This window comes from Coloeus monedula (assembly GCF_965178545.1).
Source record: "Coloeus monedula genome assembly, chromosome: 18".
Lineage (NCBI taxonomy): Eukaryota > Metazoa > Chordata > Aves > Passeriformes > Corvidae > Coloeus > Coloeus monedula.
Window position 1 is genome coordinate 3,463,275 of NC_138798.1, and position 25,196 is coordinate 3,488,470.

General features: G+C 44.9%; 2 protein-coding genes across 2 annotated transcripts; one reads left to right on the forward strand and one right to left on the reverse strand.

The window, feature by feature from the left end:
* Positions 1-4,597: 4,597 nt before the first annotated feature.
* Positions 4,598-15,908, forward strand: LOC309580010 (calcium release-activated calcium channel protein 1). Its single transcript, XM_082293676.1, has 2 exons — positions 4,598-4,855; positions 12,654-15,908. Exons 1-2 carry the CDS (start codon positions 4,742-4,744, stop codon positions 13,218-13,220), a joined length of 681 nt encoding a protein of 226 aa, XP_082149802.1. The 5' UTR covers positions 4,598-4,741; the 3' UTR covers positions 13,221-15,908.
* A 530-nt stretch (positions 15,909-16,438) lies between these two features.
* MORN3 (MORN repeat containing 3) lies at positions 16,439-23,667 on the reverse strand (the record flags this gene model as incomplete). Its single annotated transcript, XM_082293545.1, has 5 exons — positions 16,439-16,507; positions 18,321-18,505; positions 21,085-21,244; positions 22,667-22,824; positions 23,523-23,667. The coding sequence occupies 5 exons, from the start codon at positions 23,665-23,667 to the stop codon at positions 16,439-16,441; spliced, it is 717 nt and encodes a 238-aa protein (XP_082149671.1).
* Positions 23,668-25,196: the final 1,529 nt, after the last annotated feature.

A 25,196-nucleotide genomic window follows, 5' to 3' on the forward strand; every position in this document is an offset into this window, starting at 1 on the left:
ATGTTTCAGAAACAACACAATATCTATCTATAGATCTCCAAAAATAGAAAACACTTTTTAAACCTTGTTTTAAGACAGAAATTATACCTATTCAACTACAGTTCATTATACCATGGAAATAATCTGTGTGTCAATAACAAAAAACCTATCCCAAACTTAAAAGAACTGGCGAAAAAAAAAAAAAAAAGGATGGGAATGGGAATGTGTAGGCTGTGGATGCTAAGAATATCCATATCCACAGCTGCATTAGACAGGATAAAAACATTTAGAAGCAATATTAAATTCCCATGCTTATTGCTGGCTGATGAGGGTTGGGGCTGATTTCCCCTCTGAGCAGATTATGGCACAGTTTTCCAACAATGCCCAGAGCTGAGCCCCATCAGGCAGTGCTTGGAACAGGACAGCCCAGGGCTGACACAAGGCTGGCCTTAATCACAGTCAAAAATATGGGAAAAACACACCAACATTGTGATGCAGTGTCAAAACCACAGCATCAACTGTGGAAAGGGAGCGGTGGTTATTGGAAAGGGGCTAAGCTGAACTCTTTGAAAAAAACTCTAAAACTTTTTTTTTGCTAGACATTAATGTAGCTTAAATTATTTAAGATCTAATCATTCCAAGGCGCTGGATCCTGACCTCGTTAGCTTGGAACTGGGAGCTGTCATTTAATTAATGTTGTGCGGCAGGGCTCATGCTGAAACCAGAGCTGAAGTGCTGTGCTTGGGAAAGCTGTATGAAGACATGGAATCGTTTCACCCCACTGAGCTTTAAAACAGTTACTTCCCATTGCATAGAATGGACCGGACTAATCTTAGAACATTTTTGAAAATACTGTTTATCCTGTACGATCTACCATTCTATACTTTACCTTGGGTCAAGATTGAAGATGAGATATTTAACTATTTCACTGTTTTATGAAGGAAGCTGAAATACCATTTTTCTAGACATGGCAGATCAAAATCTTTCCTCTGCAGAAATTCCATCAACTAAACATTAAGCTCTACTTCAGATGAGATTTGCAAAGATGTTTCCTTTAGCCTCCCTAGGACTGCTGGCAAACCTTTATTTGCCTTTTGCAAGTTCAAATGTGTTGTTTTTAATGCAGATCTACCATGACTTCCACTTTGTGGTGGCTCGATTCGGGTTGGGTGCAGTAACAGGAACAAATGGAAGTGCTGATTTGCATATGAAGCTGGAGATACGTTTTAGCAAAGCTGCTCTGCCGAGGGCAGCAGCTCGGTGTGCTCAGCACCGGATCACATTAATCACAGGGTACTCAGCGAACCTATTCAGCCTCCTACAGAAAATAGAGAAGTACATTTTTAGCAGAAAAAAAGAACTGTGAGTATCCTTGTGACAGTGTACAGATTTCTCAGGGCTTTCTGGAAAGAAACTTGGACTTCTGCCACCTGCTCCGATTGTGTTCATGCATAAATGATCCAGAGAACGGGTTGACATTACCTCTAATTAGGGGTAATAACAGCCTGCTGCTGAAAGGGCCCGTTCCCTTTCTCTTGCATCCCTCACTTTCCTGCAGCAGGTCTGATGTTGGTGCAGCCACGGGGCGAGTCAGTTCAGTGACCTGATCCGGCAGAAAACTCAGCCATTAAGAAAAAAATATGTATTTATTTCATTAGGTCAATCCACTGAAGCTCTGTAGCCATTTGATCGGTGCAATCCGCAGGCTGGAGAGGGCTGAGATGAAGGGAGAGGGCAGGATACACCCTTTTGGTGGCCTTCCGCAATTGCACGGGTCACAGGTGACAGCGAACTCCGGCTCTGAGCCCCAGCGTGACTTCAGAAGAACTCCCTGAAGCATTTCTAAGAGTTAATTAAGCATGGCTGACTCTTTTAGTTTCAGCTAACTCTAGAGTGGCAGTGTAGAGGTGTGTCATAATGAGTAATAGAGTTGGAAATAATTTATCCTGTTTAGTTTGTACCTCAGATGGAGCTGTAAAATGGAACAGAAAGGGAAAAGGGTGCATGCTGTGGTCTTCATGTTTTAGTTGCAGAAAGAAGGCTTGATTCTTAATATATGTTTTTCTGCTTAACAAACCGTTTTTTCTTTTCTTTCTTATAGGAAAGGAATGTTTATTTCATAGCTACAACGCCGAGGCTTGGAAGCTCAAAATGACACATGGGTCTGGTCTGGAAAAGGGCATGAGATGAAATGCTTCTCTGATTCTGTAGGTCCTTTTTCATACTGTTTCTCTGAATGAAATACAAACTCAGCAGTACATCAGTGTTTAACGTTGTTGTATCTTTCAAAGCCTTTTCCAATAAACAGAAGTAAGAGTGATGGACAGAAAAACAGACCAACAGTGAGTTCAAAGAGTCTATTTTAATACAATTATTTAGAAAGATACTTGAAGTCCTTGTCAGATGTATGTCTCTTGCAGGTGGTTTTTTTTAGGGAAATCTGATTTTAGGGAACAGGTCAAGACCTAGGTGTTATTAGTGCAGTAGTAATCCCTCATGATGTTACAGTTCAACCATAATTTTGCACAGAAACAAGACGAAATAGTGAACAATCAATGTTGGTTATGTACATGTACATAAACATTTGTCATGAGCAGCAATGCAAAATATTTTTAAATATATGATTCCATAGGAACTAAATGACAGAGACTTAAATGTTTGTTTGAGATATGGAGGAAGTTCTGGTTACTGTTTTTTGATGGTTGTCATATCTCCCAAGAAAAAAGTGACAAAGAAATCACAATGGGTTTGTTCCTCATTGCTTTGCAATGTGGTGCTCAGACTTAGCCTCAGGCACCAGTGGGAGACACAGAGAATGTTGATTGTGGGGTGAGGACCTCTGTTCTGTTTTTTTGGGTTTTTTAAAATAATTAAAGCACACCAAAGAAAGAGTAATGTTTTATAATCACAGAATCTTTTATGTTGGAAAAAACCTTTAAGATCATCAAGTCTAACCACAAACCTAACAGTGCCAAATCTGCCTCTAAATTTTAACTTATGCTGGACTTCCACTCAAATGGATCCTACACAGCAGTATGGTCACCCAAAAAAAGAGAAAGAAGGTGGTCAACATTTCGTGGAGTCAGTGAGAGAACAGCAAAGGCTTTTATGGAAAGACTAAGTCAAACTCTTTCTTCCACTGAGGTGTTTTAATGCCCCTGTAGATAAAAATCTCACCCGAAGTTGTTTATAACAAGAGGACTGTGTTTATTTCCTGAGAAGGGAATGAGATCAGATCTACATGGTACAGGGAATGCCTCTGAAGACTTCAAATCGTTAAGACTATTTTTCTTGGATGTTTTCACTACATCTTTTTAAAAATAATGCCTTGTACATGAAAAGCATCAAGTGACCTTGTTGGTTTAGATTGTCAGTCCCTTTGCTGCGCTTAAGTAAGCGAAGGACCTTGCAAATCAGAAAGGTGTGAAGAGAAGAAAAAAGCAAAGACAATGTGCTGTGATTTTCCCACTTGTAAGTAAGGTGGAAAATGTCAAAACAATACAAACTAGCAGTTCTTTTGATTGCTAATGGAACTAGCATGGATTCATCTCCTAGGCGACCATCCATGTTCCTGTTAATAGTAAAAGTATCCTTGTCCAGCAATATTTGTACTTTTAAAATCCTATTTTTCTTAACTACAAATTGAGAGCAACAGGTTTGTTTCTTACACATCCCTTAAGCCTCCTGATGCACAAATTTGATGTGGCACAAGCAGCATTTTGCCTCACCTTTTCAGAAATCATCTTCAGAACTGTGCCAAGTGTTCGCTAGGGAGTTCTGCTCTACGCCTCACTTTTCCCTCTGTAACACACGGAAAAAATAAATTATGGTTTAAAGGGTTTATGTGAACCTGGTAATAAAAGATGTTTCAACACTGGCATGTGTAGATGTTGAAAACTTCTGCTTAATCAACCTTATCAACTGCTTGCTAATAAAGGCAGGTTTATCAAAGAGCTCTTGGCCTACAAAATGTTGCAAAACACCTGAACTACGTGACAAAAGGTTAGGTGCATCAATTTTAACTGGAAGCAAGGGTGGATGCTTTGGCCAGTCTGGATCCACAGGACAGGTGTCGGTTAAATGTTTAAGCATTTCAGGACAGGAGGCTACATAAGGAGGATGTTGAGGCACGGCTTTGTGTTTTGTTCTGAGGGAAGTGTTGCAGGGGGACACCCCATCCTGTCCGCTGGGGAGCGCAAGGGCTCCCGCACCGGGCTGAGGGGCACAAACCCACCGGAAACGACAGATTCCCGTCAGCTGCACTCCAGCTGAGCTGCTCACCCGGGGAACGCGCGGGGGGCTCCAGCGGGGGCTCCAATCGGGGCTCGGGGAGGGGCTCCAGCAGCGGCTCGACCCCACAGCTCCGCCAGGGCCTCAACGCCCTCAGGGCCCGGGGCCGCAGCTCTCCCGCCGCGGCGCCCCCTGGTGGCGGGCGGCGCCCCGGGGCACAGCGCCCGCCTGGGCTGAGCCTCGAGGCTGCCGGGAAGCGCGGGGGCGTGGCCGGGCGGCGGGGACCAATGGGGCGCGGCGGGGCGGGGCCGGGGCGGGGCGCGCAGGCTCGCGGGGCGCGCGGCGGGCGCGGTCCCGGCCCGCCAGAGCCGCGCTGCCGCCATGGGGTGTTAGCGCGGCCGGGCCCGCTGTGCTGGAGAGAGCCGCCACCTCCCGCCGGCCCCGCTCCGCCTCGCCTCGCCTCGCCTCGCCTCGCCTCATCTCACCTCACTTCGCCTCGCCTCGCCTCGCCCCGCTCCTCCGCCCCGAGCCCATGAGCCTGAACGAGCACTCGATGCAGGCGCTGTCCTGGCGGAAGCTCTACCTGAGCCGCGCCAAGCTGAAAGCCTCCAGCCGCACCTCCGCGCTGCTCTCCGGCTTCGCCATGGTGAGCGCCCGGCCTGGCCCGGCGGGCAGGGGGGTGGCACGGGGCCGGCAGCGCTGCCGCCGCTTCTGTTTCTCCGGCCGGAGTCCACTGCGGGGAGGACGGGGGAGCCGGGCCCGGCCCGGGCGCTGCCCCCGACGCGGCGTGTGGCACCTGGGGCCCCGGGGAGCGGGGCGGGCGCTGCTGCCGCCGCCCCGGAGAGCCCGGCCGGCCCCGGGCAAAGGGAGCAGCGCTCCCGGCAGTTCGTTTCGGTAGCTCGTTTGTTTTGGAGCGCTTCATGGCACGAGTTCAGAGCTGCCTCTCGGCTTTTATCTCCGCCAGATAGTGCAAGATTTGTTTGATTGTTACATATTTCCCCCGCGGAGGATGCTCGGGACCGCAGAAGCCGCGGTGCCTGCCGCGTGTACCGTGGGCAGCTCCCCGGGGCGCTGAGTGCGGCGTCACCGTGCCGTGTGTCGGGGTGTCGGGAGCGAAGGGGCCGCGCACGGAGCCCCGCAGCGCTGCCCGGGTTGCGGGGCTTCCATGCCGCTCTTCTCCCAGACCGCGCGCCTTGCGCTGCGAGGGCAGGGGCAGCTCTTGCACTGGACCTGCTTTCAGATAACCAAGAAATACAACTGATTAAAGTTGGTGGTGCCACTCAGACTCATCCATCATCAGTCCTTTGCAGTTGAGAGGTTTCTGGTTTTTATTTAAGGAAAACTAGGGTGTTGCTTAGTTTGGAGTGTTTTGCGTGGTTTAGAAACAGTTTTTTGTTCGCGTGTGTTTTCTTTCGAGTTTGATGTGAAGCACAGTGTAGTAGCCCGAATTGTGTCATATGGAAGCTCCATTTAGTTTGAAATACAGTAACTCACAGACTTCCTCATCTGCCCAGACCTCTGACATGCAAAGCTGCAAACTCTGTCCTCAGCCCCTTTATGCAGCTGTTACGAATCCTTCACGGTTTATAAATTCGGAATTTCACTCCTCTGACTCGCTTTAGTTTGATTTTTTGCCCCGCTTGTAACAAACTGAACATTTTCAGCCGTTGAATCTACTCCTTTCCAGAGCCATTGTTCCAATGATGCTGTTGGAAAACACAGCAGCCTCCTGACGGTCAAATAAATGTCACTGTCCTCCTTCAATGGCTAAAAACAGACCACAACTCTTCGGGAGGTGGTGGAGTGCTGCTCGTTTGACTGACAGGCAGCTGTGTTCATGCGTTTGAGTCGGTTCTCCTGGGGTAACACGCATCCGGCAGGGAGCTCACAAGCCGCTTCTGGTAATGAGTTTTCCTTGTTGAACACCCGTTCTGCCGTCTCAGAGCAGTTTGAGGCTGCTTGAGTCAGGCCTCTACATAGAGAGAGAACATGGGAAAAAAGTAGTTTGTTGGGTTTTACAGATTTTCTTTTAAGGGAGGGTGCATCTCAGTTAATGTAAATCCTATTATTTTAAGGTCATACTAAATGTCTTGAATTCCTTTGGGTTTTCTCTAAATATATGGTATGTGGACTCTCAAAATCCGTGGATGCATGAGGTGAGGCTTCTGCTTGTTTCTCAATTCTTTAGAATTCTGAGGGTTCAGTCTCCTGCTGTTGAAAACTGCTGCTTTTGAATTTGTTGCTTACAGTATTTCAGGAAAAAGCCACTTTGTTTCAATTAACAAAATCTCTAATTGCCAGGAATGCTACATGTGAACATTCATATTTTAGTTTTTCCAAGCTCCCCCTCAAAAAAATCCACTTCTTTTCTTCCTTTAACGAGTTCAGTGTGGAAATCCGTGGAAGTCTCTTTGGTTTTGCACTGACAGACCTAGTCCTAGTCCTACTCCTCTAGCCAAGACTTCCTAATCGAATTTCAGAAGAGATGAGTTAAATTTCGAATATTTTTAGATTTCTTTTAAACACTTTGTTTATCTTTCAGAGTTGTCCCTCTGCCTTGAAAAGCTGAGCTGTTTTGCTGTCACGCCTGTGCATTGTTTACTGACTGCAGTTCTTTGGCACCTGATACTTGAACAAAATGCTGCTGAAGTACAATCTAGTCTTGGACCAAAGCTGACAACAGCAATGAAGGGTCATTGTTCCTCTCTTTTCCTTATCAGGCAAGGAAGAAAGAGGTTAAGTGACACATCCAGGACCACCCAGTGAATTGATGGGAATTGTCAGGAGTGGAGTGTGCTGGTTTCCATGCCAGCCCCACTGATCCTTGCTCTTTGATTAGACAGTACTTGCGTCCTCTAGTAAAAACTAAGTTTATCTCCGCCGAACTGTTCCCTTTTTTTGGACTACTTTTGTGTCAAACTGCAGCCCTGTGCAAACTGTACTTCAGATGTACAGTTTATTCCCTCAGGATTGGTGATGTATACCCTGGTGGAATGAGGCATGCCAAAGGCAAGGGATCGCTCAGACAGTGAGGTGGAGTATGAAATGCTCAGCCAGGTTTCAAAGCCTGAAGTGTATGTTTCCTCAGAAAATATTAAAAACCTGTTTTACAATTAGTTTTGTTTCAGACATCAGGATTTGCCACCGTAAGTGAGCTTCAGAAACAGTTGTAGGGGCTGGTGATGGCAACTGATGTGAGAGCTGAGCTCCCCCCAGTAAACCTGAGCATTTTTTTCACTCAGGTTTCCATGGATGCTGTCATCCAGTGCCACATGTCCAAAGGAAAAATCCATGAAGTTTATAATCTTCATTTTAGTATACTTTTCCAATTTATGGAGCCAGCAAGTAATATCACCCCCCTAAATTGTTAGAGGTAAAGAAAGAAATTGTACATTGTAGGGTGTGTGTAGTCCATGAAAGAATGGAGGATTCCTTCCATACATCACATATTTCTCTCTTCTGTATTAGAGCCCAGATATTGTTGTGTGATCTTCCCTCTCATGCCTGGCTTTATCTGTTTTTATTTCTCAATCCAGTTTATTTGAAACTGGGAAACAGTTTGCAGATTGTATCCAACACTGCAAGCACCAGCTCATCTGCACCTACAGCAGCAGAGTCAAGAGCTTCATAGTGAACAGGCTGCTGGCAGGTTATTTTTGTTTGAACAATTATTCTGACTTGGCATCATTTTGTCACCAGGGATACATCACACAGTAGCATGACAATGTCACGATATGGGAGTCAGAAATCGTAGGAAAGCTGTTAATTGCCAATAGTCATAAAACCAGAAGACTCAACATCTCCTGCCACCAGTTAAAAGCTTTGTGAAAATAACTGAGTCAGAGTTAGGGGTCTGAATTATACACTGTGATTGGCTTCCTTATATGTAGGATTCAGATGATGATATTTACTAGGCAGCAGTTTTCTTTTAAATCTCTCTAGTGGTCCAGGCTGGCTGGGCTTTGACTAGATGAGGATATATATGCTTCAGATATTGAATATCATCAAAGAATTGTCAACTCTTGCCTTTGAAATATGGCCCGTATGGTCTCCTGAAGACAGCTTCAGTTGTGTTCTGCAGAAGACTGACTGTGGTGATAAATATTTCTGAAACTGATTTCCATAACAGTTGGTGCTGAGGTAAGGTTAGGTGGGACCTGGGGCCGCTGGTGTCAGAGCTGTACAGGTGCTCAACACAGCATTGTCCTTGTCCAGTAAAGGTCACTTTGCTTTTCTAAATACTGAAACAGTCTCTGTAGAAGTTTTTTAGCGGTATGTAGCTGGGTTGCTGGTAGAATAACATGAAACAATGGCATTTTGTAACCTGCAGGAAAGAGGCCCAGTTTTGTGGTTTCTGCTTCCAGGTAGCCTTCTGTAATGCTACTGCACTTACAGGTTAGAGCTGTGCTGGAGAATCTCCCCCCACACAAGAAGTTTCTTTTATTCCAGTCACGAAAGGAAAGTTTTGTGCCTCCTTTGAACATCCCTGTCTCGAGGTTATAGACAAGCAAAGTAGGCAGTGTGGAGTATTTGGGGCTCTTGCTGTTCTGTCTTGGAGCAGCTGTAAGTGGCTGCTGTAGTTTGAAGGATGTAAAGGGGATACTGAGCCCCTGGATAACCTGAACTTGTACTTACTGAATAGATTTGCTGTAAGTTACACTGCACGGAGGGGTGCTACCTCCTCAAGATGCATTTGCTCCAATCACATGGGTATTGCCTTTTCTTGTTTGCTACCAGAATAAAATGAAATCCTATATTTGTATTCCAGTGTCAGCATTAGCAAATATTAATGTGTTTTGCCATTCTGCAGCATACAGTAATCTGCAGTCAAGATCCTGGACTAATGGATAAATGATGCTTAGTTTCCCTTCTGTATGAAACCAGTAAATAAGATCATTATTTTGACTTATCTGTTTTTAATTTCCGGTAAGTTATTCTGGCTCATACAGAGTCTCTGTATGAGTTGTTTATAACTCTTTATGAATGGTGCAGACAGTCTGTGAGAGCCTGGCTCTGCGCCTCTGCCTCTGGAGTGAATAGTACTGTCAGGAAAACAGGGAGCCAGCCAGAGGAGCTGATTCCCAGTGATGCTGTGACACTCGGCTCATTATTGAGTTTCCTCTGTGGTCCCACCCATAGACAAGCAATGATGGATGGACCCTCAAAAATGCAGTTGTGATGTTTGATCAACACAGCTTTCTTTTCAGCCATTCCAGTGCTAGACTGTATAAAATGCAGTCCCAGATCAGGGTTATGTTCCCACCAACCTGAGCTCAGAGGCATCTTTGTGGGGAAGGGGAAGAAAGGAAGTCATCTATAAATTATAGCTCATAGATAATACAGATTTACTTGAGATAAAGCTTTTATTTCCTTTTCTCTACAGCACTATCTACTGATTCTGAAAAAGATGTAAGCCTGTGATTTTAATTTAAAAGCAGGGGCTTTATTTAAGCCCCTCTGGTCGAATAAGACATGAGAGCATTATGAATAAGTAAGTGAAATGAACTTGGTCAAGGTATTGTACTTTAAAAGAAGTTGAAGTGCAGATTCTTCTAGAGGGCAAGTTGTTAAATTTTTTGCACTGAGGTGGTAATTAGGCTGCTGTGACTGAAATCCAGGACTGTTGAAGGCTTAACAAGGTTATGTGCCAGAATTCAGTTATCTTCTGAAAACATCTCTGAATACCCACTGTTTTTAGGCTTATGAGAGCTTCAGTCTTGTGTCTTGATGTCATGAGTCCTTTAGTTTTGTCAAGAAGCTGTACTTCAGATGTACAGCTTTGGCAAGAGCCATAGTAAATCTGTCAGTCATATCTGTAGGATGATCTGAAGTTAAAGTTAGCTCTTCTTTGAACCAGGGATTAGCCCAGATGACCTCCTGAGGTGTCTTCCAGCCCATGTTACACTGTGACTACACAGCAAGGCCGGGCACTTGCAGCATGGCAGCTGCACGGTCAAATCATGCAGCAAATGCTCAGAGAAGCTTTGAAAGTGGTGAAGGAGAAGGTGCTAAAAGTGTTGTATTGGAAAGTGTGCAGCCATTGACGACAGTTCCTGCCCTGAGCAGCTCTTCTGAACAAGTAGAGCAGGAACATATCCTGCCTAGAACATCAGCATGTACCTGTGAGTTGAGGCTTTATATAAATTTGGATCATATCAGATGACCTCACAAGGGCCCTGTTCTTGCAGGTATTACTTTACAAGAGCAGTTGTGATCTGTTTATTTTGAAATTGCAGCATGAGCAAAGGAGGGAAGAACTTCTGACACTGCATCATTGTTAGAAAACAGGCACAGGCCCTCATGGTGAAAAATGAAGCTTTTTGTTTTAGGTGCCTGGCTCAAGCTTGGCCCAGGAAGTAAACTCAGAGTTGAAAAGAGCTGGCAGCTTTTCTGCTAGTTTACACTGAAAGAGTTCCCAAATTAGCTTCACTGAGAATTTGAGGAGACGGAAAACATGAACTGATTTTTCACTTATGGGTCAGGCTGTCTGCCAGACATGAACACAAGGTGTTCAAAATCAGATGCTTGATATCATTAGTATGGAGGCATTGATTAATGGAAATACAAAATGTCTTCAATATTTGGTAAACTAAATACATCAGTTCTTAAAAGAAAATAAAGTCTTCCTCTCATGAAGCTCTTTAGTGCCATGTTTATGTTATCATACTAAGTACTAGGATAAAGGATTAAAGTGTCTTGCCATGCTTTGAATCTAGGAACAGCAGAAGACTTACAAGAAAAATCTTTACATACGAAAATGAATCCTCAGTGGTGAAGGATTGCAATTGTTCTGTGAAAAACACAGGAAGCCCAACATCCCACGAGTATGTTGGGACTTAACAAGCAATCTTGCAGAAGAGAGACCTGACAAGCAAATGCTTATCCTCTCAAATGTGAAGTTTCCCACAGCTGAAAAATGGTATTTTTAAATCCTTGAGCAAGGACTGTATGTGCATTAATATAACTTCTTGTTGAGTTTCTTGTAACACGTGGAAACTGCTTACTAGTTGGCTGGGTGGTTAGGCTTATGACAATAAAAGCTTTCAATAAAGGAATTAAAAAATTGGCAAATGGCCTCAAATGCCTGTTGAAACATGTCTGAGCAAAACCCCAGGTTGCCTTAATATATTGGGTGCATTAGTGATTCAGAGTTCTGGTGTCCTGGAACATACGTAAGAAGATGGGATCCAGGACTAGGTTAGCCTGGCTCAGCTCTTGCAAAATAGTGAGGTTTGAATGTTCCTGCTGCTTTTGCAGCTGTCTTTGGGCCCTAGTTTCCATGCCTCCCTGCATCCATATCACTCATGAATTTTTCTTCCTATCAGCTTGATGTGCTTATATTTCAGATTGGTGTCAGGTTTTTTCCTCTGCATTTTTTTAACCTGTATTTTGTCTGTTTAATGAGTTCCTTTGAGAAAGAGCACTAAATGTGGAGACCGTGGTGCATTATTTCCTCTTTGGAACTGTCCTTTGTCTGAAAGGCAAATTTACCAGGAAAGATCATTTCAGGAGAGCTGTTGGGATTGATGTCACTTATCAATTGCACATATGCATAAAACCACCTGGCAGTTTTTAAACCAGTTAAAAGGCATTCTAGTTCATTTGCTTTATCAGAAATATCCCAGCTGGTTTTATGAGTTTCCTAGTGCTGTTATTGAATGCTGATTTTTTTACTCCTTAGGCAAAGACATGCTTGGAGATCTAAGATTATAAAAGGGCATGGCCGCATATGGTAGTGGAAGGCTGGAGCATCTTCATGAGTAGCCTCATCTTTGGGGGAGCAATGATGCCTGGGAGCACTGTGTTATCTTTTCTGGAGACATTGTCTTTCCTCCAGCTTCTTAACAGGCTTGCTTGGCTGCCATGGGCATTTTGGAGACTTTCATGTTGTGAATCTGTGTTCCAGAGTCTGCTTAAATACTTTAGTGAAAGAATCTAGCTGAGAGCTCCATGGAAAGGTGATCTTTCTCATGAAAGGTTTCTGCACTTTAGTACTTAAACCCAAATATCCAAGGAGAAAGGACCACTGAGGCTGTTTCAGCAGTTCCCTGCCTTTGCAGCCTTTTGTGTTACACTTCAAAAGACTTTGTAAGTGAAAGATCAAAAGCTTCATCTTCAATTTAACATAAAAGAAGAAATATTTCACTTGAGTGCAAGTATGCTGTTCATAAGGGTCAGCTGTTTTGCTGGCATGAGCTGGAGGTGGCAAGGTGGTTGTGGGTTTGCTCTACAACAGAACAGTAAGTGTGAAAACAGTGGGCTTTGCTTGATAGCTCAGACCTAAACGTGGACCTCATGAAAAGGGTGCAGATTGACATGAAGAGGAATGTAAATTACTCTGTTTGGATCAGATGATCTTCCAGAAACATAGTGTAAACTTTGAATGACCTATAGTCAAATAATATATGATGTAGGTAACTGCATCTGTCTCCCTTCCTTTTCAGGTGGCTATGGTGGAAGTTCAGCTCGATGCAGAACACGACTACCCTCAGGGGCTCTTGATAGCCTTCAGTGCCTGCACGACTGTGCTTGTTGCAGTTCACCTTTTTGCACTCATGATAAGTACCTGCATTCTTCCAAACATAGAGGCTGTTAGCAATGTGCATAACCTCAACTCTGTCAAGGAATCTCCTCACGAGCGTATGCACCGGCACATTGAGCTCGCGTGGGCATTTTCCACTGTCATTGGGACTTTGCTCTTTCTTGCAGAGGTGGTGTTACTGTGCTGGGTGAAGTTCCTTCCTTTAAAGAAGAAAACTGACAGCACCCCACAGAGCAACAGTTCTACCATCACATCAGGACAGGCAGCAGCCATTGCATCGACGTCCATTATGGTGCCCTTTGGATTGATTTTCATTGTGTTTGCAGTCCACTTCTACCGGTCACTGGTGAGCCATAAAACAGACAGGCAATTTCAGGAACTCAATGAACTTGCTGAATTTGCACGGCTTCAGGATCAGCTGGATCACAGAGGTGATGCTGTCACCTCAGCCGTCACCAATTTTGCATAAACCTGCGCTTAAGAAGATAAACCCGCTATCCTGCTTCTGCCTTATGGTGACTCCCTGTGGATGAACTGGTCGAACTGCTGATTACCATTTAAAGAATAATTATAAATATTGTTCTAACCCTTTAGAGAGGGAAAAAATGTTCCTTTCATACAAGTTTTGCTATCTGAAGGAACGGAAGTTGGGGTGTGATTGCACTGTGTGTGCAGCCCTCCTCCTGTGATCACTGTCTCGCATCTTTCTCGTTAATGCTGAATGGTGGCTGTATAAATACATGGAAAATAACATTGTACATTTGGGTATTTGTTAGGAATGGATAGAGAAGTTGTGGGGTTTTTTTCTCTGTTTATCTGATATTGGCATTTACTAGAAGATACTGCTTGTCCTACCCATATTGCATGGCATGATACAAATTACTTGGGACATGCAGCAATTAGCGCTTGGTTTCAGCGCTAGCGCTGCTCTCCCTGGAAAGCTTGACAGATGGTAGGAGTGAAAGCTTTCCCACCACTTTCCCCAGTATGTTTTGCTGCCAAGTAATTATTACTTTGCTGATTTCTCCAGTGCCTTTTTCCCGTGGCACTTACACATTTTGTAACTTGCTAAACACCCAGGACTAGACTTACTGCGATGTGGTGTGGCCACATGAGTAGGAATGAGACTCAACTCTTCCATGGAAGAAAATAAAAGCAATAACTGTTTTAAAGTTCTCATGAGCTGGCACATACTATCTGGAGAGATAGATTTGCCTGTTTCTCATTTAAGAATCTTTTTTAAAAAAGAAGGAACTAGATGGAAATTATCACTGGATAATTTTTTTTTTGCTTGAAAATCAGAACCACTGCTGTTTTTTTTCCAAGCCAAAGTAGTAATTATTTTATACTTTTATATTGAAAATATATTTTTAATAAACCCTCAGAAACAAGCAGCAAAAGGTGCTTTCTCTGTGTTGGATTCCCAAGTAATTAGCTATGCCTTGGTCTTCCTTGTTTAGAAAAGTGTTCTCCTTGCTGAAGTATTTAATAACTCATTATACATTTTTTCTTTCCAAAGGATCTGGAAGACAACTTTTCTTGATGTATATTTATTTATGGAAGTAGGTTATTTGTGATTAATATTGCTGCTTGCTCTCAGACACCTCTGTGACACCAAGGCTACTGTGTTCATTTCCTCTCTAGGCAAAAACTTCCATTTGGTCTCCTAGGTAAGAGGCTTGTCCAAGAAAGATTCCAGCAGTTGTCCTGGGCTGCTTCAGTAATTGTGGCTATGTCTAGGAGTTGAATTTTTTGGAACACAGTTCTTCTATGGAGTAGCTTTGGGCTTGAATGGGTAAAAGCTGTTTTTTGAACACAAACTTGAGACAAGTTTCAAGCCAAAGGGAAGAAAACTTGACATCCCTGTCGTAGCTATCACTGTGGAATAGAAACCTGGGATTTTGCTGTGAGTCAGGAGGGACTGTGACAGTACAGTGAGCTGTGCCTAACAGCCTGGGCTGAACATGGTTTCTCACACCAACCTCCATCTCAGGTTATCCCAACGTACTTGCAAACTGTGGGAAGTGCCTGTGGAGTTCAGGTGCAGAGTGTGGTTACTACTGGAGGAGATGGGGACTGATCTCACCTGTCAGCAGCACTGCAGTGCAAAGTGCTGACAAGGTCACCTGTGGTGCCTTTGTATTCTAAAAACATAACTATAAAAAAAACACAACAAAAACCTGCTGGGTTGTTTGGTTTTTCAGCAGCAGTCATGGTTCACAAGCAGCAAACAGCTTTACACTTGGTGTTTTCACAGGTCCTGTCATACAGAGGCTAAACTGGATTTTCTCAGCTCTGCCATTGCATGCTTCAAATATACTCTATTCCTAAAGTAAATCTGATGATGAGGATTGTAACTACAGGCTCACAGGTGCTCGTTCATGGAGCCCTGGAGGCATCGCTTTAGTAAAGGCAATAAGGAAGCAGCATTCCAAACCACAAAATCTTGGTAGTAGGCACAAAATGTATTTTCCCATCCTTTACTGGAATACTAGATCTGTCTTGGGGAAACAGGCCCCTAAAAGCCCCCACTAAAGGAAGAAAACCTGACTTGGTATTCACACTAGAGCAACTGACTGAAAGGGTGTGGACAGGTGTAAAAATTTTACTTGTCTGTAAATTTTGTATTTAGAAGTTACATGGTTCTGAATGGATGTCCAGAAAATCAGTTTTCAAAGTTTATTTTGTAAAATTCCTTGCTGTCCTGGATAAGTAACTGAATTTCTCTTTGATTTGTGGATCTTTTACAACAGGACTGAGAAGTGTGGGGTTTTCTTGTTGTTTAAAAGATACAGAATTAGAAACTAGTGGGACATGGTTATTTTTCATTTTCTCAAGCTGGTAGGCTCTGAGCTAATGGCACTGTTATTACAGCTAATTTTCTGACTATTTTCTGCACTTTATGCCATGATATCAAGTATGTTTTTTCTCATTTTCCACCTGTGGAAATGGTCATGAAAGTTACACCTTGGGTACCTTCGTGACTGTGTACCCAGGCAGTAACCAGACACAAACACGTGGATCTAAACATTGAGTGCACTTAAAATTTTTTTATCCCTTATTTATACTAACGGTGTTAGACATTTACCTCAATAATTTTAAACATTGGTTATTGTATATCACTTATTTGGGTATAAAATACTTTCATGAAATAAAATATACTCAATTGTTGCGGATTATTTGGTATCTAGAGGCCTAAAATATACTTGTTAATTGAAACATGAGCTGTTGTAACTTCAAAAGACATCTTGGGTCACAGGTATGTATTGGGCTATGTTTGGGGGCAGTGGAGGACACAAATACTTGATTGTATTTTTCTGTGTGCTTTTAGAACACATACTAGAAACCCTCCTTCTCTAAAGCAAAGACCTTGAAACCAACAGGAGGGTGATTTCTTTGCAGGAGGAATAAGTCAGAGGAGCTGCGCGAAGAGTCACTCTGCCTTTCTTGCAGCGTTTTGGTGCTTGTCTTTTGGGTTTTTTTCCACTTAATTTTTTTCTTTTCCAAAATAATGGGGGTGGGAAGAGGCTACTGAGCAGAATGAAGTGTACCTGAGCAGCCTTGAGGGAAGGGTGAGGCAGACCACGACACGATAACCACGGTGTGGATTTGAAACTCGGAGGAATAAACAACCAAGGATCGTGTTCTTAATTTTTTTTTTTTTTTTTTTCCTTCAGCATCTGGTTATTAATTATGGCTGTCATCAAACATTGCCTGGGCCTCTGCTAAAACACCAGCTGGATCATGTAGTTCAATCTAAATAAAAAGAATACAAATCAGTTATGCAGTGTAATTGAAGAAGCTTAAGGTTTTATAGATCTTGATTACTTGAGCATTATTGGAGAGTCTCCCACATATCAGGACTTCAGCTCATATTGCAGCCTTTCAATTATTGTTTTAGAAACAACTGTACTTGCTTTATTTTATTAGTGTGTTGTACATCACTTCATCTCCTTGAAATAGCTCTGTGTGAGTGACTTTAACAAAACACACTCTTGGACAAAAGTGGCTTTGATTTGTAGCCTCTTGGGCCTCACCTCTAGTTTTAGTAAAGGGGGTGCTGGTGACAAAAGGCGTATGAAAACCTCAATTCAATTTTTCTCCTTTTATCTGTTACTTCATATTCTGAGATCAACACATCTCTACCCTTTGAAAGCACCGTAACAGCAGTGAAAGTTGGTGCTTTGTTTTTGCTTATAGAGCCGAAGAGAATTGGATCATCACTTGGTCTTCGGGGAGTTAAATAAACAGCCAGACTTGCACATCCTGCCTTAATGTACCAGCAGTTCATCCCAGGCTGTTGGGTTGTTGAGGCTCTTCTCAGTGACCTTTGACAAACCACATAAAGTAAATATTTTTAGCTACAGAAGTGCTGCTCCTTTCACTCTTTTTGCAAAATAGAGATTGTTTTTCCCTGGTGGGTATTTGGGGTTTATTATTCTGCACTGCTGTGGGTGTGCCTGGTTCTTACAGGATTAACCGGCTTGTCAAAACTGTGCTCAAAGGGCCCTTGGTTATTGAAACCGGATTTGTAAAAACAGGGGCAACAAAGATATAACAGCTGTGAGCCTCGGAAGTGGTGCGTGGTGTCATTTGGAACAGCCCTGTCCCTGGGCCAGAGGAAGGTGGGTGGCTTTACCTGCCCAGGGGCCGTGCTATTCCCTGTGTTACTGGAGCAGAGTAGTGTGCTGTGGTTATCCAAGGTGGCTCTGCTTGGCTCTAAGTGAAGGGGAGCTTCCCCACCCCATCGTGCACTGACCATCCCTTGGAAACTGATGCCTTCGTGTCTCACATCTGCAGTTTGCAGACCACGGAGGTTCAAGCTGAGACTCTTACAGACAGCTGTCACTTGGAGCCACAACTGTTCACTGCTGATTCCCATTTCCTGTCTTCATCCAAGGGCATGGAGTTGGGGACAGGCTCTCCTGTCCTCCAGGTCGTGCACCAAAGTGACACGCAAGGACCCAGTGGCTGCCAGGCTGGTGGCCCAGTGTGTCTTTGTCTCACCAAGTCTGTGGGATGGGGATAGGGCCTGGCTCTTCCTCTGCAGCGTGTGTCAGTCAAGGGAAAAGAGGAGCAGGGGATGTGAGCTCTAGGACACACCATCTACCCACCTTGGGCCCAAGTGGGAAGCTGCACATGCCCCTCTGCCCTCGGGGCTGCTGGACACGGTGAGCCCTGACAGGGAGGAAAGAGCTGCTGTTCACCCTGCAGCTGCTCGGGTTGCTGCAGGGTCTGCTCAGCCTCAGCACCTGGGCTTGGTGAAATCATTTGGTCTTGACGCAAATCCCACTATTGTCTCTGCCTGTATTGTCCCCGTTTCCTTTGTGCTGCATCAGGTCTCTGAGCGGTTCTGGTGCATGAGAACTGCATTTTTTCAGATGTAGGCAATTGGGAGGCTCCAGCAGAGGCTGCATGAGCTGTTAGTCCCTAGGGGCCATTTAGGACACTGCTGGCCAAAAGACTGAGCACACACCCCGTGGGGGAAATCTCTTGGGGAGTGAAATGCTACCTGGAGAGCTGACCCGAGCACTGATGAATGCAAACACCAAAATTTCCAAGCAATTACCTCTGGGAGTGGATACTGAGTAGGGGCTGGAGCGTTGTCTCTGCCAAAGTCAACCAGAACTCCACACTTCGGTATATCTGCTACCCAGATGCCTTCTAACTGCTGTCCCTTATCCAGGTAAAAGTATTTCCCTGGGCCATGCTTCTTGCCATCTTTCCAACCTCCTTCGTACCGATTTCCATTTGCTGCAATTAAATACATGAACAGACCTTGAAATTTGCACCATTTGGTTAAGGGGTTACAAATGAAATCAATCAACAGAGCAAACCAGCAGAGATCATGTGTTTGGCTCCTCTTAGTAATTTCAAGGTGGCTGTGGCACTGTGTGTCATTTTGATTTTGCAGTGCTCCATTTGCTGTGCCACAGAGGGAGAAAATGCTGTAGAAGGAGCCCACACTTGCCCACTTGGAACCAGGACAGTGCTCACCTGCTTTGTTCTTCTCACAGTGATACTCATTCTTTGCTGACACAAGGAGCAAGTGTGCTCAGGGTAAGGGACTGGTCCCTGAGTCACTCTTCACAACAAGAAAAATTACAGGACACAAGTTTCAGATTTGTTACTGCAACAAATCACACAGGATCTCTGGCTTGAAGAGATTTGCTTGTCTGGGCAAGGAACAGAGCACTGATTGCTGTCCAGTCAAAATAATCTTGATTTCAAAGAATACTTTTAGTTAAGTTTTTCCTCAATGAATTACGGGGTGAGAATTGCTGTGAGAGTCTGAACGGTTCAGGCAGTCAGTTACAGACTGTTTTTCCAGCTGTACTGCTTGTCTTGGGATTTTTCTGCAAGTTGATAGAGGCTTTTTTTGGGCTCTGTGCTGCTCTCCAGGAATCCACCCATCCATCACTAACAGGGAAAGTAGAGCTGCAAGGGGAAGAGAGCAGCCTCATCCATGGATGCTGGTTGAGAAGGGGCATCATACCCATGGTGACGCTGGAGCTGGGATACATCCAGACCACCCTGCTGTCACTAAGAGAGTCCTCTGCTCACCCCTTTTCCTACATACAGTGTTTCTAAGCCCAAACCCATGGGGATTTCTGACCATGTTAGTGGAAATACCTTTGAGTCTCAGCTGAGCACTGCCATTCTTCATCACAAGAAGTGGCTGAAATATCAGGGCACACCACATGGTGCTGCAGAGATAGCCAGGATGCTGTAAGGGAAGAGGGAAAAACCAAAAATGCTTCTGGAGAATGTAGCTACTGGGCTGCTCAGGCAGGGTCTGGTTTACAGGCTGGAGCTATGGTGATGGTTATCTGCAACTTTGATTTGGTTTTGTGCTTATCTGCAGCACCAACCTGCCCGCCCACAGGGGTGGGAGCAGCTTGGCTTTTGCACTCCAGCCACCAACAAGTGAGAAACCACCAAAATCACAGCCCTGGCTGAAAGGAGGGGGCAGCGAACGCCCTGACTGCACTGTGGTGCCCAGCTGCTCCCATCTGCTCTCCTCCCAGAGCACCCGAGGCTGTGTTGCTCACAACCATGATCCTGTGGATGCGAAGTGCTCTGGTACAAAGCTGTTGGGGAATGGATGTAGCAGAGGTGGCAGATCAGCACGGTGCTCTCAGCCAAGCTCACCCTCACCGGGCACGCTGCCACTACAAGCAATTTAATCTTGAGCTGCAGCTCATCGTGACCTCCACTGAAGAACTCCTTTTCTTTCACATGGCAAAGCTGCTGGCACGTGGGCGCACTTCCAGCAGCTGAGCTGAATGCATTACGTTCGTGGGTATGAAATAATTGCTCCGGCTAATTTTAACCAAAAGGAATCCAGCTAACAATCAGTCAGAGGCTATGCTGGAGGCAACTGGGCTCTGAAATGGTTCGTCAGCCACAGCTCAGCCTGCAGGGGCTGTTAGTTTTATAACTAACAGGGCCTTTGATGGGAGCACAGCAGATCAGTGGAAGATTCCCTCTGGAAGCAGGTGCTGATTTCATCCGGATGAGCCATTGGTCCAAAGCGACTTTACAGTCAGCAGAGAGAGCACAGTCATGCATGTGGTGTGCAGTGAAGGTCATGCTCATTCCTCCCAGCTGCTTTGCTTAGCTAATTACTCGCCTTGAGATCACTTCCAAGCAAAAAAATAGAATAGATGAATAATAATATGGAGATAATATTTCTTCAGATGTTCTTGGAATGCCGTGCCTGGTATTACAGAGATTTTTGGGATTCTTGGCTTTGGGAGAAAATGTGTTAAACTCCAAGGGGAAAAAATTTAAATTTCTGTATTTATGCTGAGATTGGCCCTAACATTTCCAATCCATGATGTGCTTGGTGTTATTTATGGAAAAGGATTGTGTACTAATGAAACCCCTGTGTTCACTCAACATGAGCCACTGTCGGAAGCAGACAGAGGGGATGGAGTGAACACAAAAAGAAAACTGTTGTTGTTTTTTTTTTTTTCCTGTGCTGGAAACTGGACTCTTCTTTGGTATGCAGAGCTAGAAAGCCTGTCTGGCAAAGTGCCTGGCTTGAAAAGAGAGATTTGCTCTTCTCTGACCCAACAGTATATTATCTCTAACCCGAACCATCCCAGTCATTTAAATGTAAATCACAGCAAAAGTAGGCTTTCGTGCGTGTGGGCTTATGGGCCCTTGCTCAGCCTGTGCTGCCTCCAGCTCCAGACCAGGAGGGGAGGGATGACACGGACCGGCTGCAGCCCTGCTGCAAGGCTGCAGTGTAGCACTCAGAAATCTGGATGGCAGAGACACCCGGAGGGCAGCTTGGAAGGGGCAGGGTGAGGATGGTCAGTACTTACGGAGCCGCAGCACGCCCTGCCCATTGGGCTGATCCACCAGCCACTGTCCCTCGTAGACGGAACCGTCCTTGTACTGCATCTTTCCCCAGCCACTCCGCAAACCGTTGCTCCACTCGCCCTCGTAGCACTCCCCGTTGGGGTAAAAGAACACCCCCCGGCCCTGGGCAGCAGCACAGAGATGGCTGGTTAGGAGCTGCTCTATTGAAAGGGGTCAGTGTTCAACTTTGGGACATCACTTTGATAGAAGACTCCTTTGTTTATTACTCTTACACATGGCTGCTGGCAGCCCAGCTCTGCGGCTGTTCTCGTGCTGAAGGAAATGAGATGTGGTAGTATAGGATTTTTTTTTTGGCAAACAGTTTTATTCCCTTGACAAAACCGTGGGTTTATATCTCAGTGTGTTATTATTGGCATGATTGCTGCTAATATTTAGCTAAAAGCGGGTTTTAGAAGTATATAAACCTGCCTGGGGATAGGCAGCATTAAACGATGTATCTCTCAACATGGGGATTTCATGTCTTTCAACCCTGATGACGTTTCCAGCTCAGTGTGTCCCAGGCTGGGCAGCTCCAGCCCTTGTTTGTCTTAGGTGTATGTTTGCCATCAGGTGAAGTCCAGAAGTACCCCCTATGCCAGAGAGTGATACCAGTAAGAAATATTTCCATATTACTAACACATTTTCCCATTGGAATAAAGTGTTCTTTTTTCTCTGAACAAATAATAAAACCAGTTCTGGAAACAACTGATTTTTCTGAGTGTTGATTTTATTAAACTGCATGGATGTAAGGGAGAAACTTTTTTAGAGGAAAACCTAACCATAGTGATATTTGGATGTCATTATACATCTTTCACCAAAGTTCAATTATCCAAAATATGACCTTAAAGAACAGGAAGGGAAGCTCCCTCCAAGAGACAGGAGCCATGGAGCCACACGCCCATTAGAAGCGTTGGTGGAGATGAGTTTAATTTAAAAGCAGACACAAAGACAAACACAAGGTTTCCACTGGCAGATCCAAAAACATTCCTACAGGGATTTTGCACATTACATTGCAGTCACTTCTACCAGATTACTTTCTCATTATGTTCCTTTTAGAAAAAAAACAGTGATTTATGTGACAGGCTTAATTTCCAAAATAACTCAAGTTAGTTGCCTATTATGCTGTAAAACTCCCAGAAGAAAGTACATTTTCTGGCAGTGCCTATAATACAGGTTCCTCTGACTTGTTCAAGGATAAGAGGAATGAAAGGGATGGGTGAGGAGGATTAAGAGATGGGATGGGAAACCTCCCATCCTGCCTAGCCAAGCTGCGAGTCTGAACAGTAACCACTGCTCTGCAGCAGCTGGTGGCGAACTTGGGGCTATAGCCTGGTAACCAGCAGATGGGTGGGGATGACTCCCTCTCCAGGAAGGAGATGGCACTCCCATAAAAATCTTGGATTTTTAGTCTTGACCATTCAATTCAGCCTCAGTACTGGGAAAATTTGTATTTTAAATAATCTTTTTGCACATGTGCACCCAGCTCTTCCCTGTGTTTTGGGTCCCGCTGCCTCACTGTTGGCACATGCAGAAAATCTCACTTACACCTCTTCGGTCATTTTCCCACCAGCCTGTGTACACCCTCTTGTATTCCTTGGTTACTGGGTCAGGAATGCTGTATGAGCCATAACCATCCCGCTTCCCAAACTTCCAGTCACCGCTGTAAATAGCTCCTGTGTTTTTCCATAGCTGGGTGCCTTTACCTGGTTAACAAACGAGAGGAGTGACAGGGAGACCATCATGGTTAGGAGAAGGGGGTTCAGGGCTGCCCTTCCTGCTTCATTGCAGGCAGGGTAGCACTCCCTGCACCAAGACAGGCTTATGTCTGGGATTCAGTTTAGCTTCCCAAGTTGGAACTATTGTTAATCTTGATCAGGGGCTTCCTGTGTGGCCTCTGCTGAATGCACTGAAATCTTTCCAAGCCTCAGTTTACTGCTTGTAAACAAGCCTGTCCTGCTCCGGCTGCTCCAGGCTTGGACAGGGTCTCCTTCCCCTGCTCTTTCTCCTGCAGCCCCTGCCACATCTTGGGAATAAATTAAGATTCCTGGAGCCAAGTCAGGAGCTGAGAGAGCTCCAGGGACTGTGCAGCCAGGGCACATCCCAGTGCATGGAGCTGACTGCAGTTTGCTGTATTTGGAAAGGATTTTTAAACATCTGTAATAGAGATACTTTGGGTAATTGCCCCTGAGTGCATGCAAAAGCTCTTCAAGTTACATATTAGAAATGTTTCTGCATTTTTGCATTACATTTATCAAATATATATAAATGTGTGTGTTTGTGTAATATAGTCATACATGAATGAATGCTCTTCCAGGAGCAAATAGAACCACTGACTGCTCCCTGCCCCTAGGAACCTTTGTAAGGACATCTAAGGTGCTACTTTTTCTCAAAATTATCTTACCATGTTTCAAGTTGTCCAACCATTCTCCAGTATACTGATCCCCATTTACAGCATAGATTGTGTGTCTTAATCCACATTTCTGGGCTTTCCTGTCCCATTCATAAAAGAGAGGGTCTCTAATCCTGGGGTACTTTATAACGGGCATATTGTTAGTATCTGGAGAAGAAAACAAATTATTATCAGCAATAAATTAGAAATTACTCAGGCAGGTACAGGCAGAACAGTATTTGTGAGCCATGCTTTAAGATGCACCCGAGTCAGTAACTGATGCCTGGCTTTGGAGGGGTGAAACAAGAGATACAACAAACAGGAGGCAACTAAAGATACTGAAGTACAAACCAGCACTATGTGAAAATGGGCTCATAGCATAGCCTGGCCTGTTAGGAAATGTTAAATAAATCTCAGCAGGTCAGGTTTGTGGTGGGCATTGATCTCTGCACCTGCTCGAGATCTTGGGGAGTGCAGGGAAAGGCATCTATTCCATACAACTGATGGAACGGGTCAGGGAGTTGTCCAGTGTCCCTGAGACCCACCCAGAGCTGGGACACTTCATACCCTCAGCAGTAATGCAGCTCAGGCTCCTTTACTGCTAAAAATATCAGTCCTCCAGGTGCCTTATTAAAAGGGGTTGAAACCACAACGTTTCCATCTCCCAGGAAGCTGTGGACTCGCCCACGGCAGGCCAAGTGCTCACCAGCCCATCAAGCTGCCAAGGAGGTGACTTCTGAGGTGACGTGGGTTTAAAGCAGGAACAGCAGGCAGGGGATGACAGGCACAGTGGGGGTGTTTCAGGTGTTGGAGGCCTGGAGGGAAAGGGTCAGTGCGGGGGAAGAGGAGGGAAAAGGAGATGTTTTGCCTCATAAATACAGAGAACAATGGTGGAGTGCAGCATGGAGGTGATTTCTGAGCACTGCCAATGGAACCACTGTTCAGCACAGTGGGAATTGGGCACAGACTCGGAGGTGAGAGCGGTCTCCTATAAACCATAAACAAAAGCCAAAAGGTGGCTGTAGAAACAAAAGCAAGTTTCTATGAATGCCGTTAACATCCAGAGCTCGGCTGGAGCCCGGCGGGGTGGGATGCTCTCCGATTTTGTCTCCTGGGCTCCCCCTTCTGTCCTGATCCGCTGGACTGAGCCGTATCGAGTGGTTTTGCTGCGTCTTTCCCTTCTCGGCAGAGCGAAGCTCTGGTTCCTGCTGTGCTGCGGGTGCCGGGAAGCCCGGCAGGGGAGAAAACATGGACCGTGGGAGGAGAGGGGAAAAGAAAGGTGCTTTAGGTCCTTTCTAGGAAATAAAAGCTAGAAATACTAACTAAGAAAATACTGTTAAGGGTTCATCCTCAGTTCTCCATTTTACAACTGTGGGCAATGGTCATTCAACAGCTATTTGGGAGGACAACATTGCTAAATAAAAGTAGTTATGTGTCCAGAATGAGTCTTGAACACCGAGGACAGGATCCATCCCTCGGTATGATGGAGTCACAGCCCATCATAGAGGATGTTTTTCCAGCAATGCAAATACAGGATACACTAAAACTGCTGAGTTCCTCCCTCACTTTTGGGTGCTGCAGCTCCTGGAGAATGGGGGGCCTTGCCAATATTTGCCAAGGGCTGGGGTTTTTCAGGACACCGTGCCACACATTGCTGGCTTGTGTCTGCCCTGCCTTTGCTGGGGA